Genomic DNA, 27,700 nt, shown 5'->3' on the forward strand with positions numbered 1-27,700 from the left:
AAATCAATACAACTCTACTCTGTTTCAACAAAAAAAAAAAGAAAAAGGCTCTGTTTTAAAATAATATATCAAAGAAAATATCCTATAAAACAGATTCTTCACACTATATTAAAAGAAAGTACTCAGCTGTCAGCCACAGCTACTGAATCAGCTTTTTTAATCTTCAAAACAGATTAATCCACATTACACTGTTTAGCTGCTATTGATCTTGTAATTTAGCGACTGGCTTTCTGGCTTGTGAGCCCCTGAAAGATTAAAGCCAATGTGTGCTATTTAGCGATTACAGTCAGGGTAAAATGCATTACAGAGTGGGACATAATAGTTTGTATGTAAGTCCTCACACAGCACACCTTGCCATCCACAATCTAGGTCTCAGCATGCAGGCTGAGGGGAGAGTGAGCAGTTCTTAAATTAGCTGTGGAGAGGTATCAGGAGATCAGTGGGAGTTTTTACTGCTGAGTCAGTGGAGCTGATACAAGTTAAGATGAATGCCAAGGTCAGCAGGCCTAACATCCACTCCTCACTCCACCTCTTCATCCTCCCATTGCTACCTCACATGGAAGCACTGATTTTGATCATTGTTTTCCCTCAACCAGAACTGTCAAATGTTTTCTGTTAGTTTCTGTTAAAGTTTGATGCTGCCTGTTTTCATATCAATGCAAGCTCTGAATTTTGGACTGCTGGCTTGACAAAAAAAAGATATCCGAAGACAAAATAGTGTTTCTTAATTATTAGCATTTGCTGATATTTCTGTTATGTCACTGCAAACTGAGCATTTTTGCATTTCGGAATGCTGGCTACACTAAAATATCTGAAGACAGAATATTAATCGATTCTGATCATTTCAATCTCAGCCCCCACTGCTACAAAATTGCAGTTTCTAATTTGTTTGTATCTGCCACTATCTGCTGCTGTCTGTGTTCATATCACTAGACTGATAAGGATCTCTAAAGACATATTGATTTATTTTTATTTATTTATTTTTTACAAATTTTGTCATCAGTCAACGAAAACCACTAAACATGCTGTTGCTAATTTGTTAGTATTCGCTGCTACCTGTTATCATATCACTGTAAACTGAACATTTTGGCATATTAGACTGCTTACTAGACAAAAAAGATACCTGAAGAAAGAAGTTTTTCAGTTGTGAACATTGGTGATTCCAAAAGTGTCAATTTGATCACCTTGGGCTCTATTAATTATTGACTTTCAGGCAATGCACTATAGATATGGGCAATTATTTAATTTTGTTTGTGAGTTTTTTTATGTATTTCTTTGTTTATTGTGTATAACTTTAATACCACTCAGCTGTGTTATGTATATTTAACATAACTGTGTGTAGTCAATCTAACATAAATGTCTGAGTAAATTCAAAATGTGTGTTAAGTTAATTCCACATAACCGAATGATGTAGAATTTAATACAGTTTGGTGAGATTTGTTTGATAGTATTTAGTAATGATCAGTTCTCTATACATTTTCTCATTTATTCAACTTAGTTATGTGGGAAATTAGGTAAATGTATTTCATTATTTCATTTCTTTGAGTGTAGTCTATGTGGCTGGGGAATAGGTAGGATTAAATCAAAATATGATATTGTGTTATCTGTTTACAAAATTCTGTTCGGTTCAGTTAACTTCTTGATTCCAATTAAATTGCATTTGAAAACAAAGATTGTTTGTTTTTGTCTGATGTAATTCACAATAGTGGAACACAGTTTATTGCAGGTTTTCTTATGATTTTCATGTCTTGAAATACAGACGGGGGACAAATTAAAGGAGAAACTAGTATAGGTCTGAATGCTTGACCCCTACAGTGAGGGGATCTGGTGGCTCTGTTATGCTTTGGGGGCATTTTGCTGGTATGGTTTGGGTCCACTTGTCCCCTTAGAGGGAAGGGTCACTGCAAATCAATACAAAGTTGTTGTGAGTCATCACCTTTATCCTATGATGAAACATTTCTATCCTGATGGGAGTGGTCTCTTCCAGTGCCCCAATTCACAGGGTACGAGGGGTCACTGAATGGTTTGATGACTATAATAATGTGAATCATATGCTATGGCCTTCACAGTCCCCAGGTCTCAACCAAATTGAACAGCTATGGGAGATTTTGGACTGATGTGTTAGACAGTGCTCTCCACCACCATCATCAAAACACCACATGAGGGAATATCTTTTGGAAGAATGATGTTCATCCCTCCAGAAGAGATCAGAGATTTGTAGAATCAATGCCAAGGATCACTGAAGCTGTGGTGGCACGTGGTGGTCCAACACCTTACTAAGACACTTTATGTTGGCTTTTACTTTAATTTATGACCCGTCTGTATATCAATATAAACTAATCAATAAAATATTTTCATCAACATTGTGATAATGTCTTCAAACATAATCAGCCAGCTCTAGTCCACACCCTTAGTTTTCACTGTTTGATACAATGAATGCCACAATCAATACTGTTACTGAAGTGATGAAATCGTCTCCCATCACAGTGGGTTTCAAATGTATTGTTATAATACTATAAGGCACTGCAGCTGAGATGACTGTGGTGGGGTGCACAGCTGCACTGTATGTTTAAAGGCCCTGGGTATTATGGTGGCCGGGCCCACTGCTGATGACATCATACGGATGTGCTGAGCTTAGTTGGGGGGTCGTGTTGGCTGGACGCCAACTGCTGGCGGGAGTCTGCCTGACTATGGCGTGAGTCGATATTTCTCCCTGGAGCTTTGAGGAGCTGGGGCTGAGGCTGCATTAAATGGCATGTGTGAACTATGTTATGTGGGCTACTAAAGGGCTGTTGGGTGAAGTGTGCGAAAGGCTGATTGTGTTGTGCATGTGCTTATGCTGTGAAGGTGCGGGGATGTGGTGAGGCTCACAGGCAGCTCTAGGGGGAAAGCTTCCAGACTGGTATGTGCTTTGGAGTGTAAATGGTAAATGGTAAATGGACTGTACTTGTATAGCGCCTTTCTAGTCTTCCGACCACTCAAAGCGCTTTTACACTACAAATCACATTCACCCATTCACACACATTCATACATTGAATGGGTACAGGGGCTACAATGCAAGGTCCCAACCTGCCCATCAGAGGAAACTAACCATTCACACACTTATGGCACAGCCATCAGGAGCAATTTGGGGTCAAGGACACATCGACATGTGGACTAGAGGAGCCGGAAATTGAACCGCTGATCTTCCGATTAGTGGACGACCTGCTCTACCTCCTGAGCCACAGCCACTCCAGTGTGCATGTTATGTGTGTATATTGCATGTTTAGATGTATTGGCTGGGTTACTGAATATGTTATTCTTCTTTTGACATTTCAAAAGAGAGTTGGAGCGGAGTGTGTATTGAAACCTGAGGACCTATGTCACCTATGTTTTTAGGGGAATAACATGATGAATTGTTAACCAACTTGCCATAAAAGATGTAGCAGTTGCATTTTGAGTTGTGATATGAATAAACTGTGCTTGTTGAGAAATAAGTTCTGGGTGTTTGTATTTGTTGGGGGGGACTAACCTTACAATATGTTTATTATGAAGAAGCAGGGAAAAGGTCAATGTGAAATGCTCCTTTAGCCTAGCCTAGCCATGAAGAGTCCTGAGGACAGTATTTTGTTAGCAGTGGTGTTGAAGAGAAGGACCACACACTTCACATCTAAACTAGCTGACAATTTGCATAGAGGATTTTAAGCTGTTTAGTGTGCTGACTAGCTGATCAACTATTTAGCCTGATAACTGACATTTTGCAAGTGAAAGTGTACTTTTACTTGGAGTTTGTTTGTTTGGTTGCTTTGTTCAGGTGCAGGACAAGAGGTGTTCATGTTTGTAGATGAGAAGAAGACTTTGGCAGGAAAGCTAATGTGTGTTGTTTGTGGCTCTTGTATATATGATGAAAACAAAACAAAAAGGTGAAATGAGATGCTAACTCCTGAGCTGGCATGAGCCAAGTCACCGTCTCTGTCCTGGTGTCCTTGAACGCCAAGTGATCAGCTAAAAAGCATTTCTGTCACACAAGGTTTGAACTGCTGAATAAGAAAGAAATTATGTCTCATGCACTTGGAAAACTGCAATACACTTAAGTGTTCCTAATTCAAGGACAGGTAGCTGGGGAGGTTACGCTGCCAAAGCATCACCTGCCATTAGTTTTGCTGATTGCAGGCGGCGGGGGATTGAGGGAAGGTATAATGTCATAATGTAGCATAGGGCATCGTCATGACTACCCAAAGCTTTAAATTGGGTTTTCTGCATATGAATCAAAAGTATTGCCGTTTTGAAAATGTTATAAGAACAACATCCAGACAGCCCATTATCCAGACACATCATCTATTATATTTGTGCTGTGGAAATTCTCCCTGCAGATTTGGGAGTAATTTAGTAAACTCAGACAAAATTTAAAGGCTGTATGACTTCCTTTAAATAACCACAAACTTGAAGGATTATGTTTCATGGGGAAGCAGCTGAGGAGGCAATTTTCATATTTTAACACTTTTTCAGACTCTTAAGGCCTCGCTGATAGAGCCAGCTCTCATCTGCGAAGCCTTCCATCATCAATCAGCTACGCTTTCACACTATCTCTCATGTCCTTCCTCTTGTTGCTCTCTCCTATCTTTGCTACTTGTGTGTTCTTAACATTTAAAAAGCCAACAGTGACCAGGAGTCTAGGAAACAACCAACAGCCAACTGAATGAAATGAGTAAAATGTGTCTTTTCCCCACTAGTGTATCTTTGAAAATCCATGGAAGGACATTACTGAAGCTGAAATATTTCTGTGCCACAACTCTACACAGCTGTTACTTGATGGTACCTTAGTCTTTCTATAATGTCAACAGTCTTTAGTGGCTCTGACCCCATTTCCACTGAACAGCCCAGTGGTTGGCTCTTGGTTAATCTACCTTGTCCGTTTGAGCAGAGAGAAAATGAGAGTAAAGAAAAGGGGGCGTGCTTACAACTCCCTCTGTTTCAATAAACCATTTCAACATTATCTGGAGATAGGCCTGACAACTGTCTTTAGAACCAGTAGAGATCAATACTTTTGATCAATTTTGATATCAGTATCATTTTTTTTTTACCAATTTCTTGGGAGCCTTGGAGTTTGTTCCACAGGAAAGCCAAGGAATTATTAAATTATTAATCAACAGGGTTCAACTTCTGGGGAGCCTGAATGTCCTCAGCAAATTTCACAGATATTGATAGTAATATATCTTATGTGAAAGCTTGTGTCCAATGTTGACATTCAATTCCCCACTTGTCCTTCATGTGGTACTAAAGAAATACCTATCCATGCAGTCTGGATATTTTTGCAACCTTAATGAACAAATAGGTTGTTTGCCATTGCTTATGGGGCCAATGTTGTAGCAATATAATTTGCAAATGAGTGTAGAGAGTTGTGACACTGAAACTCAATCTATGCATGTGTACATGTAAATTTCTAAATGTGTACTCAGACTGTTAATGTGTGTTGACACATGTCATTTCTGTTATCATGGTCATTTTAAACAACAGTCCCACTTACGTGTTGTGTAAGATAAGATGATTTGTTATATCTTTGTTTATAAGAGTATAATAAAATAATGTCAAATCACTACAATGGTTAAACTTTGTCAACAAGGTCAGCATCTTGCAGCAATTCATGTATAATCAGTCTATTTACTGTTGATACATACTAGAAACCAGCATTGGTATAATACTAAACATTATGCTTTCAATGTGTGGGGGCTAAAATTTGGAACAGCTCAGCAGATCCTGGGAATCTATTACAGTTTTAAAAAACTGGTGTAAAACTTCCTATTTAATGAAAGGGAGAGAGGAGAGATGGGTGAATGTACTTAGTATTTGTTATGTGTAGGTTGTTTTATGACAGAATAAAACCAAACCAATCTTGAAATGTGTACTTTGATCATGCATGTATGCAAGAATCTGTAAATGTGCATAAGATTGTATGATGTACATGTGTTGAATCCTTTTATTGAGTGACAATGTAATAAATTAGCTACAAGAAATGGAAAACCAGACCATTTTTCTATTCTCACAGGTACACTGGCTGTCTTTTTATATGCCACACTCCTGTCATGCCTGAAATCTGAATACTGTATGTGTGGCAATCTGTCTGTAGTTCATTGTCTTCTTGCCCTGAGCTAAAGCTTACAAGCTCATGTTGCATGATGCTGAGCTGTGTACCCATTGTACCCAAGCAGCTATAAGTCTACTTATCACCAGGCAAAAGCAACTATTGATTTTAATACTGGTGTTGCTGGGCAGTAATGTTACTTTAACATTCAGGTAGTCTGAAGAGCTGCCCTGAATCAGTCAGCTCCGTCAATTGTTTTAATTTTTTGTAAATATTGTTTGTATCTGCTTTACATCATAAAAAAGAAAAGAAAAAAAGGAGGGTTTTGAATTTCCAACACAAACTTCAAGTGTTGCTTCACTAACTCATAAAGTGACAAACTGTACAGTCCAATATTGACCCTACAAAACTCCCCTGGACAAGGATGATTTCAACAAATTAAGTTCCCTTGTGAAACTGCATTTCAGGAAAGTGAAATGTTAAGGGGTAATTCATCAATTTCATCACATACCAACATAAAAGTGGACCAGAGTGAATTGGGCTTTTGGCCCTCGCTTTGATGTATGAGTCTTCTTTCAATTGAAGTTTGGGATATTTTGTTTTCTTACCTCTTCACTTTCAACATTACTTCTCTAAGTTTCACACTTTCACATCAAAAAGTTAGATGGTGTCCTTTAACAACAAGAATGCAAATGTGTTGCAAAGTGACTGCTTGTTTCTTGCCGGTGGACTTATTAGCGACGTTGCTGTGTTCCCAGATCTCAGCAATTACTTTGGTAAGACCCAAGTTGTTATGAACCTGAATGATCTTTAAAGAAATATTCAGTGTCCCTGACTGACACTGTTGATGGTGCAAAACAATACCTGCTTAAATAAAGTGTTCTCCTTGCACAAGAATATTCTGTGGAGTAGATCCTCAGTTAAAACTGTGCAGGGGCACTGACAGCTTATTTAGTAGATGACGAGGTACAGCACTTTATCTAACTGACCACTCTCGAATGGGTTTTGCCACCAGGGACAGACAACTCTGAAGGAAAAGCTCCAGCAACCCCTCGTGCTTTCAGGACTGTTGGGCCTGAGGCTGCAGGATGCTAGATGGGTTACAATCCCAGTGTCCTGTCAGTGTATGGGGCTTGTTCCAGCTCACCAGCTTTTTGGCAAGACTTCATCAGGCCAGTGATGGGCAATTATTGCTTGTGTCAATCAAAATGATATCAAGCCAAGTCCCTGTTCACTGATGAGGTTCTGTTTCCATTTGCCTGCCTACACCCTCCTCTCTCTATCTCTATTTCTGTTGTCTCTCACATCAGCACAGATAAGTGGGGTTAAATGGTAGATAACAAAGATAAAACAATGAAAGAAGAAGCTGTATGAATGCTAATAAAAGGGGTTTCTTTGACACCATTGTCAAAGTGTCATCAGCTGTTAAAGGGTGATATTTAACTGTGTAATCACACCAAAAGTTTCGGAGAACAGAAGTGGCTTGCAGCCTTTTATTTCACTGTGCTGTGGTAATGAGAGACAGCAGTCTCCACAGCCGCAGCAACACACTGAACCCTGAACAATGACTTGATGTTGAATTGAGGTTAGGTTTAAAATTATCCACAACAGCAGCTACCAATTTCAGGTAGCTGTAATTCAGGTAGCTGATTACAGGCAGTGTGAGCTGTTGTTTTCCCGTAAAGACAGCTAAGATGCTGAACCTCATGGCTGGACATAGCGCTTATTTTACGCCTCAGTGCAGCTCCCTTTCTCACTTTCAAATTTGACCTTCGTTCATCAGTGATCTTTTAAACTGCAATGGATGAGAAGACAGCTCTCTATAGCCATGTTTACAAGGAGCCTAATATTCAAATCATAATCGATTTAAAAGCCCAAATAATAAAAATGCTCCATATAAACGTCTCAATCAGAATAAAAAGTCTCAAACAGATTGAAATTTCAATCAGTTAAAGAGGGGTAGTTTAAGGCTTTTCATAAACCGATCAAATGTAAACAATTAAACCTGATTACTTTCTGGCTGCGTTCTTTCTGCGCATGCCCTCCGACTTCACGTAAATGCGTGGGGACATACATTTCTCCATTTTCAATGGCAGTTTCCAAGCTGAACTGGACATCTGCAGAGAGTTTGTTTTTGATATAAACTCTTAAAGAACTGAACGTTATTGGATGCTTAGACAGTATGAAAATAGGAAATAATGACCTATTCAAACAAGTCCATGAAAAAATGAATACACTGCAGGCACGACAGGTGCGTCGTTGTGAATTGACTGAATTGAAACAAGGCATGGAAACACATCACTTAATTGTGCACCAATACAGTTACACTAAGAGAAAGTAACTGCCCAATCAAAGCTGAATATGTTAATTGTGTGCTCAACATCACGCCACTTACTGTGCCTACAAGTCTAAGTTGTGAGAACCTGCCACTTTGAGTCTGTACAACAAGTACAAAAGCACTACACTTAATACTACTACTACACGTAAAATTTCCTGTACCTTTAATGGGGTACACATGGGGTGGGGTGATTTTTATTATTTCCATGAAGTTAGTGGACTCACAAAAGTGGGCAAAGGAACTTAAAGCCACTATAGCAGAGGGGACAAAACCTTTACTAAAATGTGCCTTTTTTCCATTATCTAAGTGTCCTGTATCTGTGACCAGATGGGAGTAGAATGAAAAATGGATGGGTCAAGCTCTAAAAACCCTGAATCCCACATTTCCCATTATACATAGTATAAATTGTAGTCTAGAAGCCTTGATGACATCAAGGTTATTTTCTTAAACCTTCTCCAGAGCCACATACACATACAACTGTTTTGACAGGTTGTGTAGTACTCTCATAAACTGACCTTCATGTGTAAAATTGGTGGAGTTCCGCTATAATACAACTGCAGCTTTTAAGCCTTACCTGCATCTGTCTAAAATTAGGTTTAGTCAGATATTTAAAGCCTAAACTACTTGCACATGTCTGTTGACTTGCTCTAGTCCATCTATCAATTGTGTCTTCAGTGCCAGGATCTCATCAGGAGGATCCTCCATTGCATTATTGACTGTGTCTCACCCAGTAGCACAGCCACATGTAAATGTACTCTTTAATGCACCACTTACACTACATCGGCCTGTAAACCCACTGAGCATGCTTACATCTTTAAGTGCTTTGTGTTTGCATGTAGCTTTGGGTGCTAAAAAGCTTGTCCAATGCTGCGTTGTTCAGTGGAGGCTAAAAATAGGTCACCCTCAGCAAATTCATGGAGACAGCAGGTAGGTGTAGTAGCGCTTCTGCTACATGAATTATATAACATTGGTGAATAGAAAATGGTGGATGAAAGGAATAGAAAAGTTGTGTTTAATGTATGTCTTTGTTGTGACAGGCATGTGCGTGTGTGTAGAACACTGTTATGGTTAGTGACTGCCCTGGCATGTGCCTTTTAGTCAATGTATGCATTAGTGTGTCATAGTAAATGTAGAGAGACAGAGACAAAAACACAGAGGGAGATGCAGAGCCTGTGTGTGCATGATAAATCCTATTCATGAGTCTTGTTTGGTTCAAACACTTGCTTCCTCCTGAAATAAAAGCCTTCTGTGCTGTTGGACCTCTCAGAAACACTGAATTGAGGCCAGTGTTTACTATGCATAGAATTTATTTAGGAGATGCAAGCAAATAAATCTGCCCCCACATGAGAAGATTGTTTTTACTTATTTTTTGAAAGCGCCATGCATCTGAGTGTGAGAGTGATTTTGCTGTGTGCAGCCCCTCCTTCTTCCTTCTTGCAGCAGGCACAGACAGAGTCATGCATTTTATGTAGTCAGTGAATGTAACGTGGTGTAATTTCACCTTTTTTTTCATAGATATTAAATTAATTACATATGAAATTAATCTTAACTCATGAGTGAGTATGAACAGGGAGTTTCCGAAAAAGAGAGCATTGCTCTACAGCAAAACTACACCTATGAGGCAGTGGGATTCTTATCAATCCATGAGAGAGCCTTTGGGCTAAACAGGAGGTTCTGCTGAATGAATGCATGCCTAAATAACTGCAAAACCTGCATGATGTTAAGGAGTTGGCACAAACCAAAATGTTTATAACACCTGGTGGGAACAATGAGTCACAAGATATCAGGGTATGAGCCTACAGGCCACAATTTGCTTAAAACAAAGTGCTTGTTGGATTGTCGTACAGCATCTGAAACACCATTCATGACATCAGGATCAGAGGAGTGGGGGGCTGATGGGGTAACAGTGTCCAACAACTTTTGTAACTTTCCAATTATCCAGTAATCACAGCCACTTAACGCAGTAATTGGCCAGGTTTGCACACATGGGTGTAAAAGACAATATTCTTAGCACAACTACTTTTGTTGCTTTTAATGTGAACATCTAAGTGCAACGCAATAATTACCTTGCAGGAGAGACTTTCTAAAAAATGAGCGCAGTTATCTCCAATTGTGATTCATTGTGTTGAAACTACAATGACACTCAAAAGACACAGGATTCTTGGAAAGCCATCAGGAAGGCAGTGGGATGCAGGCAGGATGAGTCTTTAACAGCAGGTTCTTGGTCATCAAACCAGATAAAAAACACTTTCTCTTTTGACAGACGACAAGTCATACTATCTAGTTAAAAGTTTTGAAGCATACTAAGGCCTAAAGGTTAAAGAAAGTTATCAACCCATGAGAGAACCTTTGGGTTGCTGCCGAACAGAGGATTTTGCAGCATGGGTGCATGTCTAAAGCTTTGAAAGACCTGAATGATGTTACTGAGTTAGCACGAACCAAAATCCCCAAGCAGTATTTCCAGACCTGGTTGAAACCATGAGTCACTCAATTTCAGAGTATTTTGGAAGCCAAATTTGCTCTACCTTGTACTAAGCAGGTACGGTTGATAAGGGGAACTAAAATAGCTTCTTCACCTGATGTTTCTGTTTGATGCTTGCTTGATGTTTGAGGCTCTAATCGGCCAGCTATGTTTTTCTTTTGTGAAACTCAGACAATTCGTTTCAATTCATTTTAGGCAAGAAAGAGCTGTGCTACACACACCTGTCAATGGTGACATTTATTGGTTGATATACTGAACTGAATTTCATCCATTACTTTAATTCATTTCTTATTGGTGCAATATAAATGTTTAAAGATTACAGTACATATTCATTATTTGAACATACTCTATTTGCTCATATATTATGACTGCTTCTGCAACTCAAAGGAAGGTGAGAGTTATTGGGCAAGGGGATTGGCAACATGGGAGAACACCTTAATGCAAGTAAGCAATTCTGAGACACATGTAGAGTATGTTCATACATGGCTTAATAGAAACACCCCTGGTGAAGAGAAATTGACTTGGGCTCTATACACAACTCCTGAGAGATGTTTAAGAATGAATGAGTTCGAATGCATTACAACACTATTCAATCTCCTCCCCACCTCTACATTAAACACCTGACCTCAACCTACCTGCCCTCTCCCCCTTGGTACAAAGCCTCAAATTTGTCAAAGTGGCAAGGGTCATGGATTGTACTCCTTGGAGGGCATGGTATGTGGGAGTGAGGCTAAAATGAAATATGAGGTCTTGAGTGGTGCTCTAATTTCCCCAGGGCTCCACACCTAACCCCAGAATATCTGCTGATTAGAATTGGAGGGTTAATTCTAATAAATTACAGGCAGGCACCAGTGATTTCTGACAATGGATGGATAAATGGTGTACGTCACCATCTCTGAGTGGCCTTGGAGCCCATCAGCAAGAACATACAATCAGCAGTCAGGGAAAAAAAGGGGCACACATTCAACATTTCACCTTTCAGAGTGCTGCCAGGGTCATATGGAGAACACAGTACAGAGGCTGAAAGAAAAAGCCTGCAGGAGCGCCCTGGTAACCGAGTGGTTACAGCACATGCCACATAACTGCAACATCCCTGGTTTGACTCTAGCTAGGAACCCTTGTCGTTATGCAATGTCCTTCACTCTTCCCTTGTTTCCTGTCTGCTTATATACTTTCAGCTGTCCATTAAAGACAAGAAAATGCCCAAAAATATAAAAAAGAGAGAAAAGGCCTGCAGGCAAGCGTGAAAAATAATCCATAAAATAGAAGCAGCACTTAATTGACAATGTGACAAACCCATTGTGAAATATGGGGTCCATTCTGGCAACAATTACACTAGATTGGACAAACATTCTCTGCATGCCGAGTTCTCTAATATCCATTTAACATCTTGAGTACAACACCCACAAATGCAAGTAGGGAATAGTTAGGTCGATATCCAGTGGAAAACAACATCCAAAGAAAGAAAATTCAGACAATGTCCTCAAGACAAGTTTGTTGCAGTCCAAGCCTGAGTTCAGACAAGATATTGGATTATCAGATTGGATTTGAAAAGGATAAGCATGTTTATCTGTGTGTTGTACATTTTGTCAGCTGCTCCTGTCTGTGAGCTTCTGTGGGGATGATGCCTACAAATGCACCGACTGCACAAAAATTCCATATTTAGATCATGTGATACCAGCTAAGCCATAGTAAGCTAGTAAGTGTATGTTGAGTTAATTTTTTTCATTAAATGAACTCTCATGCTCAATAACTCTATTGTTTCAGACCATTCTGTGGCAATATTGCTTCCATGACCATTATGTAAATAAAGTTATTAAACAAGTTGAATTGAAAGCCTTGGGACTTCAATATGTCTTGTTGAAGAGAATACATCTGTGGTCACTGTGGATCCTTTTGATTGAGTTAATTCTAAGGCACCACAAATATAGTCAGGATCATCAAAAATGTCTGTTCGAAAGCTGACAGAGTTTGAAAACAATCAAAAAGTAAAGTTTGAGAGTGGGATGATGGAGACAAAGGATGATAGAAAGTTGAGGAAGTAGTGTTGGTGCATGAAAAGCAAACTGAGTGAGGAGGAGCAAGAGAAGCTCCCAGCAGGAGACTGCAACAGCAGCACTATTACCTGAACAAGAAAGATCAAGACAAGTCGATGTCTGCAGAATGGAAAAGACTCCAATATTTGACTTACAGAGAATATCACTGCCTCTCAGAAACACACAGCTGTTAGGCTGCTTTTTAGAACTGCCACTGTTAATAGCTTTGAGCATTACAATGCTATGAATTCTTCCTAATTTACAGAAAAAGTCATTAAAAGTGAAACAGAAATGAGTAGTACACTCAGGGAGCCAGACAGGATTCTATCATGTTGTAATGACAATAAACCTCTAGATGGAACCCTGGTAAGTAAATGGCAGAAAAATCAGCTAGTTTTGTTTAAATCACTACTTCTACCAAGATCACCAACTTAATGGGGCATTTGGTTTAGTTGAATGAATTTAATGTTTAGAAAATTTCAAAACTTCAAATGCTTCCCCAACATTTCTCAGTTATTGATCACAAGTGGGAATCACAGATGAGCTCACGATACAATACTATCATGATACTCTTCTAACGATATCAATATATCACGACAAAGGCGATCCTGCAATAGATGATATCTCACAAAGAAATAATCTAAGATATATCATGATATCTGTAACTGAAGAAGAAAGAAAAAATATTTCAAAGAGCAGGAAGTAGTCAGAATGTACAATGTCTACAGTACATTAGTTTCACAGAAAAGAAATGCCGCCAAGAATAAATATTGGAGCACTGCTAATGGTAGCCTCAGTTTGTGCCTCTCACACAGAGTTGCTGGTAGCTTTAGCAAGTCTGATAAGAGACAATATAGACGAGATGTTGTGCTATTCACCCAAAGATTTATTCCTTTTCTGTGGCAGTGAACACAACACACGGGCCCACCGATAACTAACTGTGCAATATTCAGAGGTCTATAAGATATTGAGGGCTGGTAACGTTAACATGATCAACAGCAGGGCTACGGCTACATACTGACACTCCCCCACAGACACTGGAGAGCCTCTCTGTGCTGAGCTGCTAGCTGAGCTACAACACAAGTACCACACAGAAACTTTTACCAAGAGCCATGAATGAGCTTCTAGTGACTGTCAAAGCTCAAGTGGACTCTGTGTTTCCAGTCCAGACACGGAGAGTCTGACAGCAGCTGCTCTTGGCTGCTTGCATTTCTTCTTTGTTGTCACCTACAAATGCCCTCCATCTGACTGGGTATTTGAATACAGGCTTTTATTTCAGAATTTACAGCCATTTCTACTGTATCAAAGAAATAGTCCCTGGTGATCGTACTTAAGCATAGATTTCGGTTGCCTTGTCGGGACAGTTTGTGGTTACTGAAGGTAAACTCACTGATATCATGTATCATGCATTTTTATGCCGGTGACTTATATGAGGTTGGTAGAGTTAATGACCATATAGAATAAGAGCTGTGATGGTTACATCACAGCCTTGTATCAGCTCTCTTAACCATCTTTATAAGCTCACGTATAAGCTGGTAATTTAAAGAAAGCTAAAGTCTAGGAGTAACGTTTATTGAGTGTGTCTTTGTGGACTGTTGTAATGCTTTAAACATAATGAGGCTAGACAGTTCAGCCAGACTGGACAGCAAAGGGAGTGGGTGGCAGAGGTGCTGTATTGGAGTCAACTGTTAATTAAGATTGATCCAAACCCCTGCTGACTGCACTGCTCTATAGGACAGCATTACCCATAAATCTTTGAAGTGACTCACCACCGCCTCCTTCACTCCTCCTGCCTACGCACCTTCCTCAATCTTTACTCTTGACCTTGCCTCCCAGGAATACACTCACAGGACTTTGTGTCCCATCGTCTCCACACTTCTTGCCTGTCCTCCACTCTTATACTCTTAAGGCCTGAGTATATATCAAGCTAGCATTTTTTGGATCGTCTTACAACACCTGAGGCCCTCTTCCAGATGGCAGAATCAGGTGGGGCTGTGTCAGACAATTTCTGCAGCTTTCCGAAACAGACAATCTGACAATCAGTGATTTCCCAGGTGTGTGGATGTGTTTACATAGGTGGTGTTTGAACCTCTCTCTCAAGCTCGGAGTTTATATTCTTCACAGACCTACTTCTGTCAGTTTTCATGTGAATGTGAGTGCAACATGATGAATCCCTTCCAAGAGATATTGTCCAAAAGTGTGCGCCATTATCTTCATTTGGTCGCTTCACCTTGTCGAGACTACAAGGATGCTAGATCATGACAGCAGGCTTTTTTGCCCTTGGCCATTTGAAACAGGTATGAACATTTTTACCGTTAGACATGGTGGGATGACACATAAAACCCATCGATTGAAGCCTTATAGAGAAACCTTTAATCTCTCTTAGAACTACACTCTCTAATATCACATCCTCCTTGGCACCTCATATGTCATCTGGGATCATAAAGAAATTATTCATTCAAAATGATTTTTTTCTTCATACTGTATGCTGACTTTTGTCATTTGTAACTTTTGTTTTTGTCAGTACGATAACTTTAACAGAAGCCACTGATGTCATTTTAAAAGAAAACTCACCAAAATAAACACAATGAAGCGCATCATGGTCACGGTTCAAGAATAGGGTTCGAATTTTCAAAGAGCCAGAACATCTCTACCATTGCATAAAAGTGCTGTTGCCTCATGTTTTGTGTTAGTTATAATAATAATAAAACCTGTGCCCACTGACCATAACTGGCAACTAGCACTATAGCAAAATACACTGCATAAAAGAACTGGGTAGATGGATGCACAGTTTTTCCAGCATGTTTCAGCATGTAACTACCCCTAAAACAAACAAACCAAACAGTTGATCTTACACTTCTATTGTGTACTATGGTGTAGAAATTACACTAACAAGATACAACATGTTAATTAGTGAATTTTAGCGGTGTTGGTAGGTGTATTTCTGAACTTTGGACAGAACCAGCCTAGTTGTTTCCCCCTGCATTCAGTCTTTATGCTAAACTAGGCTAATGATGTCCTGACTCCAGCTCTGTACTGAACAGGCACACGAGATATTCATCTGAACATCTCACTCTCAGGAAAAAACATATATTTCCCAAAATGTCAAACTATTCTTTGTGAATTATTGCGTTCACAAGTATATGCAATAAAAGGTCGCCTCTAGACATTCTTTAAGACATGTAAAAAGACTCTGCTTTGAATAATAATTTGTGTCTGACATTACTGACAGTTGCCTGGTTACAAATTCTTAAAATAACATCTACTCCCTTTTGTTAAATATGAATGAATGAATGAAAATGCAAATATTTGCCATTTCAAAAGTTTAACTGCTGGACACAAGATGTCTCCTACTTCACTGTTGAGTCTATTCTCACTGTTTGTGCACTGGAAGCTTCATGTTTCCACATTACATTTATGGAAGTTGCATACTGAACCAGGACTGGTTGTGATGTCACAATTTAGGCTTGCAGGTATATGCCTGATCTTCACTTCCAGCAGGTGAATGTGAAAAGAAACTCTACACGTACATCATTCTGTACAGTGAAGAAAACAACATCCAACTAAAGGAACAATGAGAAAAACACATTTATGAGTGGAAAGGGAATTTAATATACAGTATAAGAAAAAATATTGTATAAATTTAGTGAAAATTAAATCTTGATCAAAGTATAATACCGTTTAATGCAAGTTTCAGTTGAAACAGCAGTAATGAACATGAACAACAGGACTATATCTTTAAGTTTCATTTACAGCACCGATACTGTCGTTGATGAAAAACAGAAAGCTACTCCTCCGTGCTCATCACAGAAACACCACCTGTATAACACACAGCTTCTATCCAGCCGGTGTCAACCACATATTGATTGAACAAGAGAAATCCTACATGGTGAGTCATGGTGGTGATTTTCTCCACATGAGTGGTGAATCAGCCATTGTTTGAGAATGTGTGGGGACAGAAGAGATTACAAAAGATCGACAGGCCCACCTTTGGACAAACAGCTTCTCTGACACTACAACACTCTGCCATCACCGGCAGTGTGGGGGAGGCTCTTTCAAAACTGTAGGTCTACAACTAACAATAACCAACGATCATTCTATTGTTTTCAATTAATAGAATCATTGGTTGGTCTATAAAATGAAATATAAGAAAATAAAGATATATATGTATGTATGTATAGTACTTAAAAGCAGCAATTCTTCAGGCTATAACTAGCAAGAGTTAGTCATTTATACTTCTGTCACCTCTCTCAAAGTCTTGCACTAAAGTGTGTGGTTGTGCTAATGATCAGACAGAAAGTTTATGCTTTGTTTTTAGGCTTTGCAACTGTTTTATGAAGAAGGAAATGCATATAACATGTTTCCTCAAGGATACAGACAATGCAATTTGGGTAAGATGTGCATAACTTTGTCTGTTTACAAGGCAAGTTACTGCTGATGCCTCACATTAAAAGTTTTCCACCAGCAAACCAGCTGTGCTTTGCTGTGTTAAAACAGGTTGAATGATCACTGTTTTTAATGGCTAAGCTTGGCACAACTGTCCTTAGTCCAATCAAAAAACACCATTTCTTAAAGCTATAACATGTAACTATTCCGCATTAAAATGTCTTGACAGGCATTAGCTTCTAGTTGCCATATTTTAATTGGAGTTACAATAGTTTTGATTACTTTTGTGCTTCTCTGTTTCTTCTACAAATTCAGCCCTTTAACCTTGTATTTTTTCTTTCATTTAAACTCTAATGTGCTGGAGTACAGAAAAAAAACAGTCCAAACACCTATGGACAGCACTGTATATACTTTCACAAGTGAATCTATGCTTCAGAAAAGCAGGCTGGTCTGGGAAAAGTAAACAAGGTGTATATAGATAGTGGAGAAGAGAAAGTGGAGCCTGAGTTGTGAGTGAGATGCTTCATTCACATCTGGTGCATATTCACACATTGGACAGAATGACTGCAGAGTGTGACACAGGTATGTTCAATGTACACAGTGCCCAGCACAGATAATGCTGTTTCAAAGGCTTTTTTCCCTCTCTTTTCTTTTTTACTTAAATTGGCGATTGTTGAAAACACTGACTACAGACATACAGTAAGCTTTCACAGAGGTAGAAAACAGGAGCTGTGTTACCTTTGAACTTGTGGAAGACAGCCCACAGTTCAGCGATGTCAGTGGCAAACGTGATGTCTGTGTCCAGAACGATGACTCTCTGCAGATCGGACGGAAGTGTCTTGGTGAGCACCAGCTTCATCAGACCGTAGATTCCAGAGTAATGCTTGTTGGGGATCCATGAAACCTCAGACTGAAACACCACACCAAACCAGAACACACCAATCTATCAGTACAGTAACTAATTAGATGCTAAATGCTGTCATGAACAAAAAGCAGGGTTTACAGAGCTTTTAACTGAAGTTACACATGCAGCCCTGATCCTGCAGTGTTTCTAAGTGAAGCTGGGAATTGCTGAGGTGAAGAGGAGACAGTGTTCCTCACCTTCAGTTCATCTGCGTCATAGAAGTCGACCCGAACGGCAGGAACCATCCAGGTATGGAACAGGGAAGATAGGATTTGCTGAGCAATGGAGTCTGTGATGAAATGGAAATGTAGGGGGTTCCGCCTGTGGAAACACACACACACACACACACACACACACACACACACACACACACAACCTGCTTTATACTATATCTGTGTTTTACAAACTTCAACACATTGACAACTACACTAAAAACGGCAAATCTGCTTATTTTATTTAATCGGGGAAAAAAGTGTGAAGCAGTATGTAATGTGAAGATGCATCATCTCCAAGTTTTGTCAGAATAAGGTCACTGGTGTCAAAAATGTCTCTTAAAATATGAGTCAGATTCAACAAATTTCATGTGGAGACTCAAACCAATAGTGAACTGATCCTACCAAAAACACTACATTAAAAACACATCAATGAGCTGCACTGCTGCACTGGCTGCTCAACAGCTTCTTCCCCCAGGTCGATCATCAACATTATGGATCCCCCCCACACGCACACCCATCCCACACTCACCCCTCACTGGACACTTTACACCACATAGTGGAAGTGACACTGGACTTTCACAACAGTAAAATGCCTTGCTGCAAACTCATTGCACTACCTCATGTTTACCTTTGCTGCTATTTAAAGGCTTTCACACTTTTGTGTACTTGTGTGTAGTTATATAAGTCCTTTACTTTTTGTTTCTGAAACTTTCTTAATATATTTGCTGAGTATATTTTTAGCAATCTTATATTTTTAGGAGTTAAGTTTTGTTTAAATCGTTTTTTTCTGCATGCGCACTGTTTCTGGTCTGGGAGAAACAGAATTTCATTTCAATATACGCAAGTACTGAGAAATGACAATAAAGAAATATTGAATCTTGAATGAACACACACTGTAGTTTATTTTGACTCAATCCCACACACACCATCCTGCTGCCAGAAATACTCACTAGAGCACAAAATGTAGATTAATCCACTGCTGAAAATAGTCCCCAACAAATGCACTGTTTCCTTCTGTTTGAGTAACGTTTGTTAAAAACTACAATGACCAGCTGTTTTTTAAAAAATGAAACTATATATTTGTGAGCTGTTTTTAAAGCTTTATGTCTTCGGTAGGAACCAATGAGCTTGGAGCTGAGAGCCACAGACAGAGTAGGGAAGCCAGAAATTAGTGAGACACAGGCTAACACATTGTTGATTTTGGTCTTTTCATGGGATTTCATGACAATAACAAAATTATAGCATATTGTTAGACTTATCCCTTATAACTTTCCTGTGATTAGAGTTGCACTTCCAAGTTGGAGGACTTGCAAGAGGCACATAAAAAAAAGATTGTTCCATTGCAACGCATCAGCTGCCAAAATATCCTGACTTTTAATACCTACAATTTCCATGATGCAACTTCATAGTATCTTGCATTAGACCCTTCCTGCATCAAACACCAAACCACTCACTTGTAATGCAGGCTTTCTGATAAAAATCCCAAGATACCCAGTTGAAGTTACTACTCTAGCCATTTCGACAAATTTAAAGCTCCTGCAGAGCCACTTAATTCATTATAGTACTGTTGCTGAATTGCACTCCCTGTGAATAGTAAATTGACTTTGACTGGGGAAGGACATCAATACTTTTTTGATATTGTCTAAAATGTGTCCACAGCAACAACTGTCAAGTCCTGAAAATTGGCATTTAATATCTGGTCAGATTTGTATTTTTGTTGACCTACTTACTGTCTGATATCCATACTTCCTGATTTTCATATTTTTTCTATTTGCATCTTAATTATGCATTGGCTGCTTGTTAAAATTTAGACATCAAGATTCTTTTGTTAAATGAAAAAAAGGCTTTTGTCAAAAAAAAGCTCATATTTCTCAAAGCAAGGTATCAAAAAACCTTAACCCTCGAAGAGCAACAGTTCCATGACAAATGAGCAAACTGTCTCATCTGCTGATAAAGACTGAAAGCTCCAGAGCAAGCAAGTATGAGGACCTTGAGTGGAGATTGTGTTGCATTTAAACATTATAATTTGGGGATGATTGTGCGGTCAGTCCTCAGGGAGAAACAGCACAATGAGAGAGACGATTCATCAGACGGCATGACCAAAGCTTCATCCAGAGAGGACTGTACAGTCTGACCCAGGAGGAGCTGTATCTTACATCAGCTCACATATGAAGAGAAGGAGGAGGCTTGTACAAAATAGGTATTCAGGGCTTCCAAATCAGGTCAAGAAATAGTGACACTGATCTGAGGATGTGAGCACCATGGGGTGTCTTATGCTGAATGACTTTGGGAATGAATATGTCAGCTGCACTTGCTTAATAAGTACTGGAGGCTGGGAGCTGTCAAAATGTATGGGAACTCTGGTTCCATACAAGCTGTCAGCCACAGCAGCACAAACAGAAAGGGTCTTCACATCCTCTGGATAAACAGCAACAAGCCTTTCACTGGATGCTTGGGATTATGCCGATAAAGAAGCAAATATGTCAAGTACATCCTGATTATCAGGGCTGGCCCCATGATAATCTAATCATCTAATCTTCATAATGTGATACTGTTATCTTGTTTCAGTAAGGACTTTCAAAGTGGACTCAAATTGAGATTCATTGTGCTTCCATCTGCTGAGAGAGGAATCGTCCTGAACCTCAGCATTCACCTTCATGAAAAGAGGAAGTTACTTTCACTGTGTGAGGAGCTGGGATGCACCCAACACCAATTCCAAAGCCCAGACTCAGGGTACAGGTCAAGTACTAACAGTGCTCTTTCTCCTCAAAGTGTTAAATCTGAATAATAAAGTAAATGTAATTTAAGTAGGGTATGTATCAATTCTTAACTACAAACACTCTTGTGCAAATTAGGATTATATTGCTTTAGCAGGTTTATGAGATTGCATTGTTAAAATACATTAACTTAAATCTTTATCATATCTTGACCTGGATCCAGACACACCATCATGTACAACTTGTCCAATACATGAACACATTTCCCTCTCTACTGGTAGTGTGTACAGTTCCAGACCTGACAAACACCACAGAGCTGCTGTGAAAAATGGTTATAAAGCAGGTGCTGCACTGGCTGCTCTCTGTCCATATCACAGCTGAGGGAAAAGACTTCACTCAGCTTCACCTAACCACTTTACCTGTCAGCAGCTCTGTCTTTTGCCTCCATAACCAAAACCAACCAGCTGAACTACATAGCTCCTCTGTCTTTGCTTTAATCATATAACATCCGTATTATTTTACTTTACTTTACTTTTGCTTTGTTAAACATAAAACAAAATCTGTTTCTTCAGTCATTTTTTTGTTTATCTCTGAATGGCAATGTCCACACTTCCAGTTTCACAGAAAAAGCCTTCCATATATTTCTTCCATATATTTTGTCTTATTATACTGGCCTGAATATAAGACGTTTTTTTTTTGTTTTTTTTTTTTTCAGGAAAATGCATTTAAAAAAGCATCTTTTATTCAAGGACTAGGCAATAACTGTTCACAACATCTGATAATCTTTTTGAATGGAGAGAGTACTGATGCTGCATTATGGGTTGTTGGTAGCTTTAATGTTGCTAGACTATCTTCAAGTCCACTTATAGAGAATCTGTTAGAGTTGATCAGTCCTAAAAGGGTTTGGTTAGTGCAGTTTAACCTGCAGGAGTTTCTGAAGCCTCATGTTTTTTCTGCCACATAGGAAATAAATTAATTACCACTGAAAACCAGTCCAAAGCGTCTTCTGATGTCTTTACTGCAGAAACAGACAGTGGAATGAATCATCTGTCAAAAGAATTACTGCACAGGTGATGAAGAGCTCAAAAAAGCAAAAAAAAAAAAAAAAAACTGTTTGAAAAATGCTACTTGCTAGAAAAAATCATTTTGACCACTTCAAAGAGTCTGACAGGAGACAGTGTGAATGTGTGACTGATAGACAAACTACACAAGTGTGTGATTTACGTTCTGCTTTAATGGTATGATTTCACTTTTACGAGACATTGATATACCTGACAAAACATCATATTTAACAACATAATAGATCATTTATCAGCGTGTTCCGAAAATAATTGAGCTATGGTGATCTACCTCCTCATAAGTTAATGTCTGGTTACTACTAAAGCTACTCGGGGAAAGGGAAAGATCACAGTCATGGTTAAAATAAACCAATGTTGACTGTTTGTAGCAGACCGGAGGTGAACAATGACCTCAATGCCAAAGTCAGACGTTTTATAAAGTCCAACCATCCACCCTTACTTGATGCTGTTGATTTTCTGGTGAGGACAGTCTTGGATTATCCTGACAGGAAATATACAGCTACTATTGGACAGATCAGAATGATGAGAAGCGCTGCTGTCTGACTGAATACAGCAAAGAGAGGCCATCTTTCAGGTGGGACAGCATCGGTCACACAGTTAGAGCCATTCTCCTGGGCTCTCCATCATCGACGCAAATGATGAACTGGTGGCAAATATTTGATTTACAGTATGGGCTAAACAACATAAGACTGCTGCAAATTAACTGACAGCAGAGCACAGTAACGAAAAAAAAAGAATGAAATGGTAGATATAATTTAAATCTTGTTTCACAGGGAATTTATGGCATATCCAATATTTCATCACAGGTCCACAATATAGGGAAGAAATACAGCTGGAGGGACTATTTGATGAGAGCTTCAGGTCAGTTTATCGCGGGGTCAGGCGGTGTTTGGCGATCAATGTCCCGTGTCTCGTTCTATCGTTTCAGTCATTCAGCAGAATGCCCCTCACTATCAGATGACAATCCAGCAGGCTGACCTCTCAGGCGTCTGTCTGCTCATATATTTGTCAGTGGCATAACAGCAGTGAGTCAACATTTAAACATCCTCTCTGATTAAACACGGCCTGCAGGGGTTAGCATATTAGCTACACTGCTGGTGACCTGTCCCCAACCTAAAAAAGACCACTCCTGTCCAAATCATCAGCCGTCACCTGATGAGACAGTTGGGGGAATCTGTAAACTTTAAAGACTCAACAGTGAACAGAACTGTACAGATTAGTGATGTTGATCTCTTTGTCCTTTAAAACTCCTCTTACCTCATCATCTACTGACCACACATTTTATTTCATAGACACTACATGTCTACAGCAATGTTTGCTATATAATATTATTTTTCCATAATTTGGCTTGTAAGTGGTACTATATTATACATGTTGTAGGACCGTTTTTATATGTAACACACTGTAAATATCTGCATATGAATGGAGAGAGAACAAGAACAGTGTCATATATTCCTGTAAGACGGCACCCTGTCTGCACTATTGAGCACACTGACTAATGTATAGATTGTGAGCTCCTCCTGCACTAGGTTATGTTGTTTCGCCCCTTTAATCCAATTTAGATGTTGTGAGACCCTTAACGTAGGCTGTTGCTGCCAACCAACTTCCTGTTTTGTGCCTAAAGTGGTTTTATTTAACAAAACTATATTTATGTATAATAAAGACTGGTATTTTTAATATAGCATTGCTTCCTATTTGTAGATGCCTTAACAGCGTTCTAACCTGCTGTCTTTGACTAGTGGGTGCCACAGTATTCTGGGCATAAAAGAACAGATGTTGATGGGACATTCTGTGTCTTATTAAACCTGCAGTGCAGAACTTTTACATATAAATGAATCTCTGTTCCATTCAAGCTCTTGCCAAATGAGTTCACACAATGCTGATTAAGTCAATCGCCGCCGTCAAGTTGGGCACGACATTCCCACGCTGGCTGTTCCAAATGTTATTGGACCGAATGGATCAAGTTCTGATAGTGAAACGAGTCATTTCATGAGGGTTGGGTGACGCTCAAAACAATTTATCCCCTGCTTTACAGCCGCAACAGTAGGTTAGGGCCAGTGTTGTACTAGCTATTGGGCATACTGTTTGGGACAAGTCCCAGTGGGCTGGTGGACTGTCAAAAAAGACATTTTTGGGCCAGTGGAACATCAAAACTTTTATGTTTTTACCGGCCCTCTCTGTGTGCCTGTCATTTGGGGTGCACATGAGAGCGTGCTGCATGCCTGTGTCAGGCAACCACAGCTGAGCGCCCCCCCTTTACTCTCACTGCCAGAAGGGGGAGACAAAAGTCCCACACTCCAGCTTTAAGTAGAAATTAATTAATAATGTGAAACAAACAGAAAAAAAGGATTTACTTATTAATATTTATCACTCCTACTATTTTTCTTATTTCCTTTGGTGATGAGTTTTGAGTGTAATGTTGCCATGAAGTTTGGGTTCCATTGGCCATCTGGTTTCTGGTTGTATTCACTGGTAGATTATCACCTATGCCTAACTGATGTTAAATCTGTAATAACCAAAATGAAACTTTTGACTGCTGTCTGGTTAACATGCTGCTGCAAACTGGTGTCTATACTTGGCCAGAGATCATTTGTGAGGGAACAGGAACATAATATTTCAGCCAGTATGCATCATGAAAAGCCACGCTGCAACAGCTGCCTTCTGCACCGCAACCATAGATGTACAGACAACAATCAAATGGATTCTCTTTATACAATTTCAAAGCAGATTTATGGATGTTCATCCTCAAAAGATGTAAAGTAAGCTCAGATGTATGTGTACATCTGTGTGTCCTGATTGGAATGATTTAGAACTCTGAAAAAAAAGATGTGATTTTTCTTGCAGATTTCTTCATTTGGGATCAAAGCTAATATACTAATTTATCAACAAGCCTCAGCCCAATTGATTCTCATTTGATCCCAGTCACACTTAGAATATTTCAAATTAGAATATTTATACATAAGTAAAACAGTGTTTAGACTCTCATGACCCCCCACAGAGCTGTAAGGGAGAGAAACTTCAACCTGACAAGAACACTAATGTTACTTCAGACAAACAATAGACAGGGACTGTGTTGCTTAAGTGTCTCTGGTCATAAAAAAAGAAAATAATTGACAATGTCTAAAGATGTGTCTGCACAGCAGGAGTCAAAGCTAACTTTCTATCTGAAATCATCATTGCACTTCTGATTAATTCACCTGCAACTCTGGAGCTAATTAAGATGTAGAGCTATTAACTGTGGACGCTGTGATGCTGGATGCACCCTGACTGATAACTAATGAATTCTCCATCTCCGACGCATAATAAACCATTCAGTATTCATGTTTACATAAGACTAATGGCACACACATCTAACATCAAATAATGTTACACACTAACAGATAAGTGCTCCTACATCAAGTTACGCAATTGCAAGCTCATTTTATTTATCCTGCAGGTCCAACAGGAGATCTACTCAACATAATTTAACAGGATTTCTAACTAACAATTGACTTAGCATCCATAACTATCCACGGCAGGCCTACCAAGCTGTGGATTTCTCCACATGTTGAAGTCGTGAGCATGGGGCTGCAGTAAGAGGAATAATTTGTAGGCAATTGGAGGGTGGTGTATTTCTGTTTTAACTTTTCCAAAACTAATAATACAAGAGCAGGAGCCTAAGAATTGGTATAAACTAGGGATGTGCACTGAGCCCACTATTTGTATTTATATCTGTATTTGTTGAGGCAGCAAAATTATTTGTATTTGTATTTGAATAAAAGTGGAAAGAGGCTTAAAAATCCTGTTTTTGCTTTTATTACATTTTTAATTTTGGAAAATTAAAGTGTTACAATAAATGTTTATGAATAAACTACCTTATGAGTGGGTCTCGAACTGGAGTCTCCCAGATCATAGACGACTGTGCTGACTACTGAGCTAAAACTTTACTCTTTACTTCATTGCAGACAGACCTCTAAATATTTTTAAAAATTGTATGAAACAAATATTTGTAAAAAACCCATTATTTGTGCTTTGCCGAACAATGTATTTGTATTCGGGTTTGAGCTGTATATCAGCTCAAACCCAAGCTGCAGCGTTAGCATGTCCAGCTTATTATCTTACCACTTGCAGTAGTATCCAAGCTTTATTTCCAAGGCCATTATTTTGTGGAGCTGCAGTTTATGTGAAAAAAACCCATTTACAATAGCATCCACTTTTTAGAGTTTCCCCACTATGTTGAAGCTGGTCCTCTATGTTACTATATCAGAGTGTAGGCTAACACTCTGCTCTTTATCCCTTTTGGGGACGTTTACACTCAAGAAACCCCAGCCAAACTCTCTTTTCTCTTCTAGCATCAAAAGTGAAACATACTGATTGAAAATACTAACAAATAAGCATTAATCAAACCTCTGTCTTGTTTGTCTAAGTATGTAAGATAAGCAGCCAAACAGGCTTTTGTTGCAATGTGCCTTCTGGCAAACTACAACAGAGATGTCATTTAGTTTTTTTTTTAAAGAATGGCTTTCTCTTTGCACCTGAACAACTGTTGTCTCTCAAGTCTGAGCCTCAGAAGCTTGTATCTCCTTCAGAGTTGTCACAGGTCTCTTGGTGTCTTCCCTCACTAGTCTCCCAGAGCCACACTCTTTCTATTTCTTCATAACTGATTTAACTGAACTCCAAGGGATGTTTGGTAACTTGGTAATGCTCTCCTGACTTGTGCTTTTCAATCACTGTTTCACTGAGTTGCTTTGAGTGTTCCTTTGTCTTTGTGGTTTTCATAGGTTTTGTCACAACACTGACTCATTAATACTTGGACCTTCCAGATGCAGATGTATTCATACTACAACCAACTGAAACCCTTCAACTACATACATGTGATTTCCATTTAACTAATTATGTGACTTGTGAAACCAATTGGCTGTACCATTGATGATTTAGCTGTCCTGTTAATAAAAAATATTTGTGATAAATTTAGATTACTGTAAAGATCTGTTTTTTCTTTGACATTAAATACTCTTTTCTGTTGATCAGTGTCAAAAAAGCCACATTTAATCTACACTGATTCAATGTTGTGAAATAACAAAACATGAAAACATCCAAGGGGGTGAATACTTCTAGACACAGCATCTACGTCACACCACCTCTGTGTCTGTTTCTGAGAGTCTTCTTATATACACAGCCACAAGAAGTCACCTATCCTTAACATGTAAACTTTGAGGTGTTTGAACAAATGACAAATGTTACCAAATGTAACAGTGCATCATGATGACTAATTACCAAACTATTAGAAGAAAGTTTTCTATGAAAATCATAGATTGAGCATAACCTGTATCTGTACTGGCACTGTACCCACTCTAGAGTTACTGACATATCCCTGACACATACTGTATATGTGTATACACTAGGGGTGTGCCCAAATACAAATACATTATTTGGCAAAGTACAAATAGTGTGTTTTTTACAAATATTTGTTTCATACAAATATTTTAAAAAAATATTTGTT

General features: G+C 39.0%; 1 protein-coding gene across 3 annotated transcripts in view; it reads right to left on the reverse strand.

The window, feature by feature from the left end:
- The window catches only part of large1 (LARGE xylosyl- and glucuronyltransferase 1), a 128,229-nt gene that overhangs the window by 34,327 nt on the left and 66,202 nt on the right, over positions 1-27,700 (reverse strand). For all 3 annotated transcript variants that reach the window (XM_044343399.1, XM_044343398.1, XM_044343400.1), the window contains 2 exons: positions 18,405-18,528; positions 18,042-18,213 (listed from right to left, as the gene is read on the reverse strand). In XM_044343399.1, coding sequence (XP_044199334.1) covers positions 18,042-18,213; positions 18,405-18,528 — 296 coding nt within the window. The remainder of the gene's footprint in view (positions 1-18,041; positions 18,214-18,404; positions 18,529-27,700) is intronic.

Source organism: Thunnus albacares, chromosome 23, assembly GCF_914725855.1.
Source record: "Thunnus albacares chromosome 23, fThuAlb1.1, whole genome shotgun sequence".
NCBI classification, from domain to species: Eukaryota; Metazoa; Chordata; class Actinopteri; order Scombriformes; family Scombridae; genus Thunnus; species Thunnus albacares.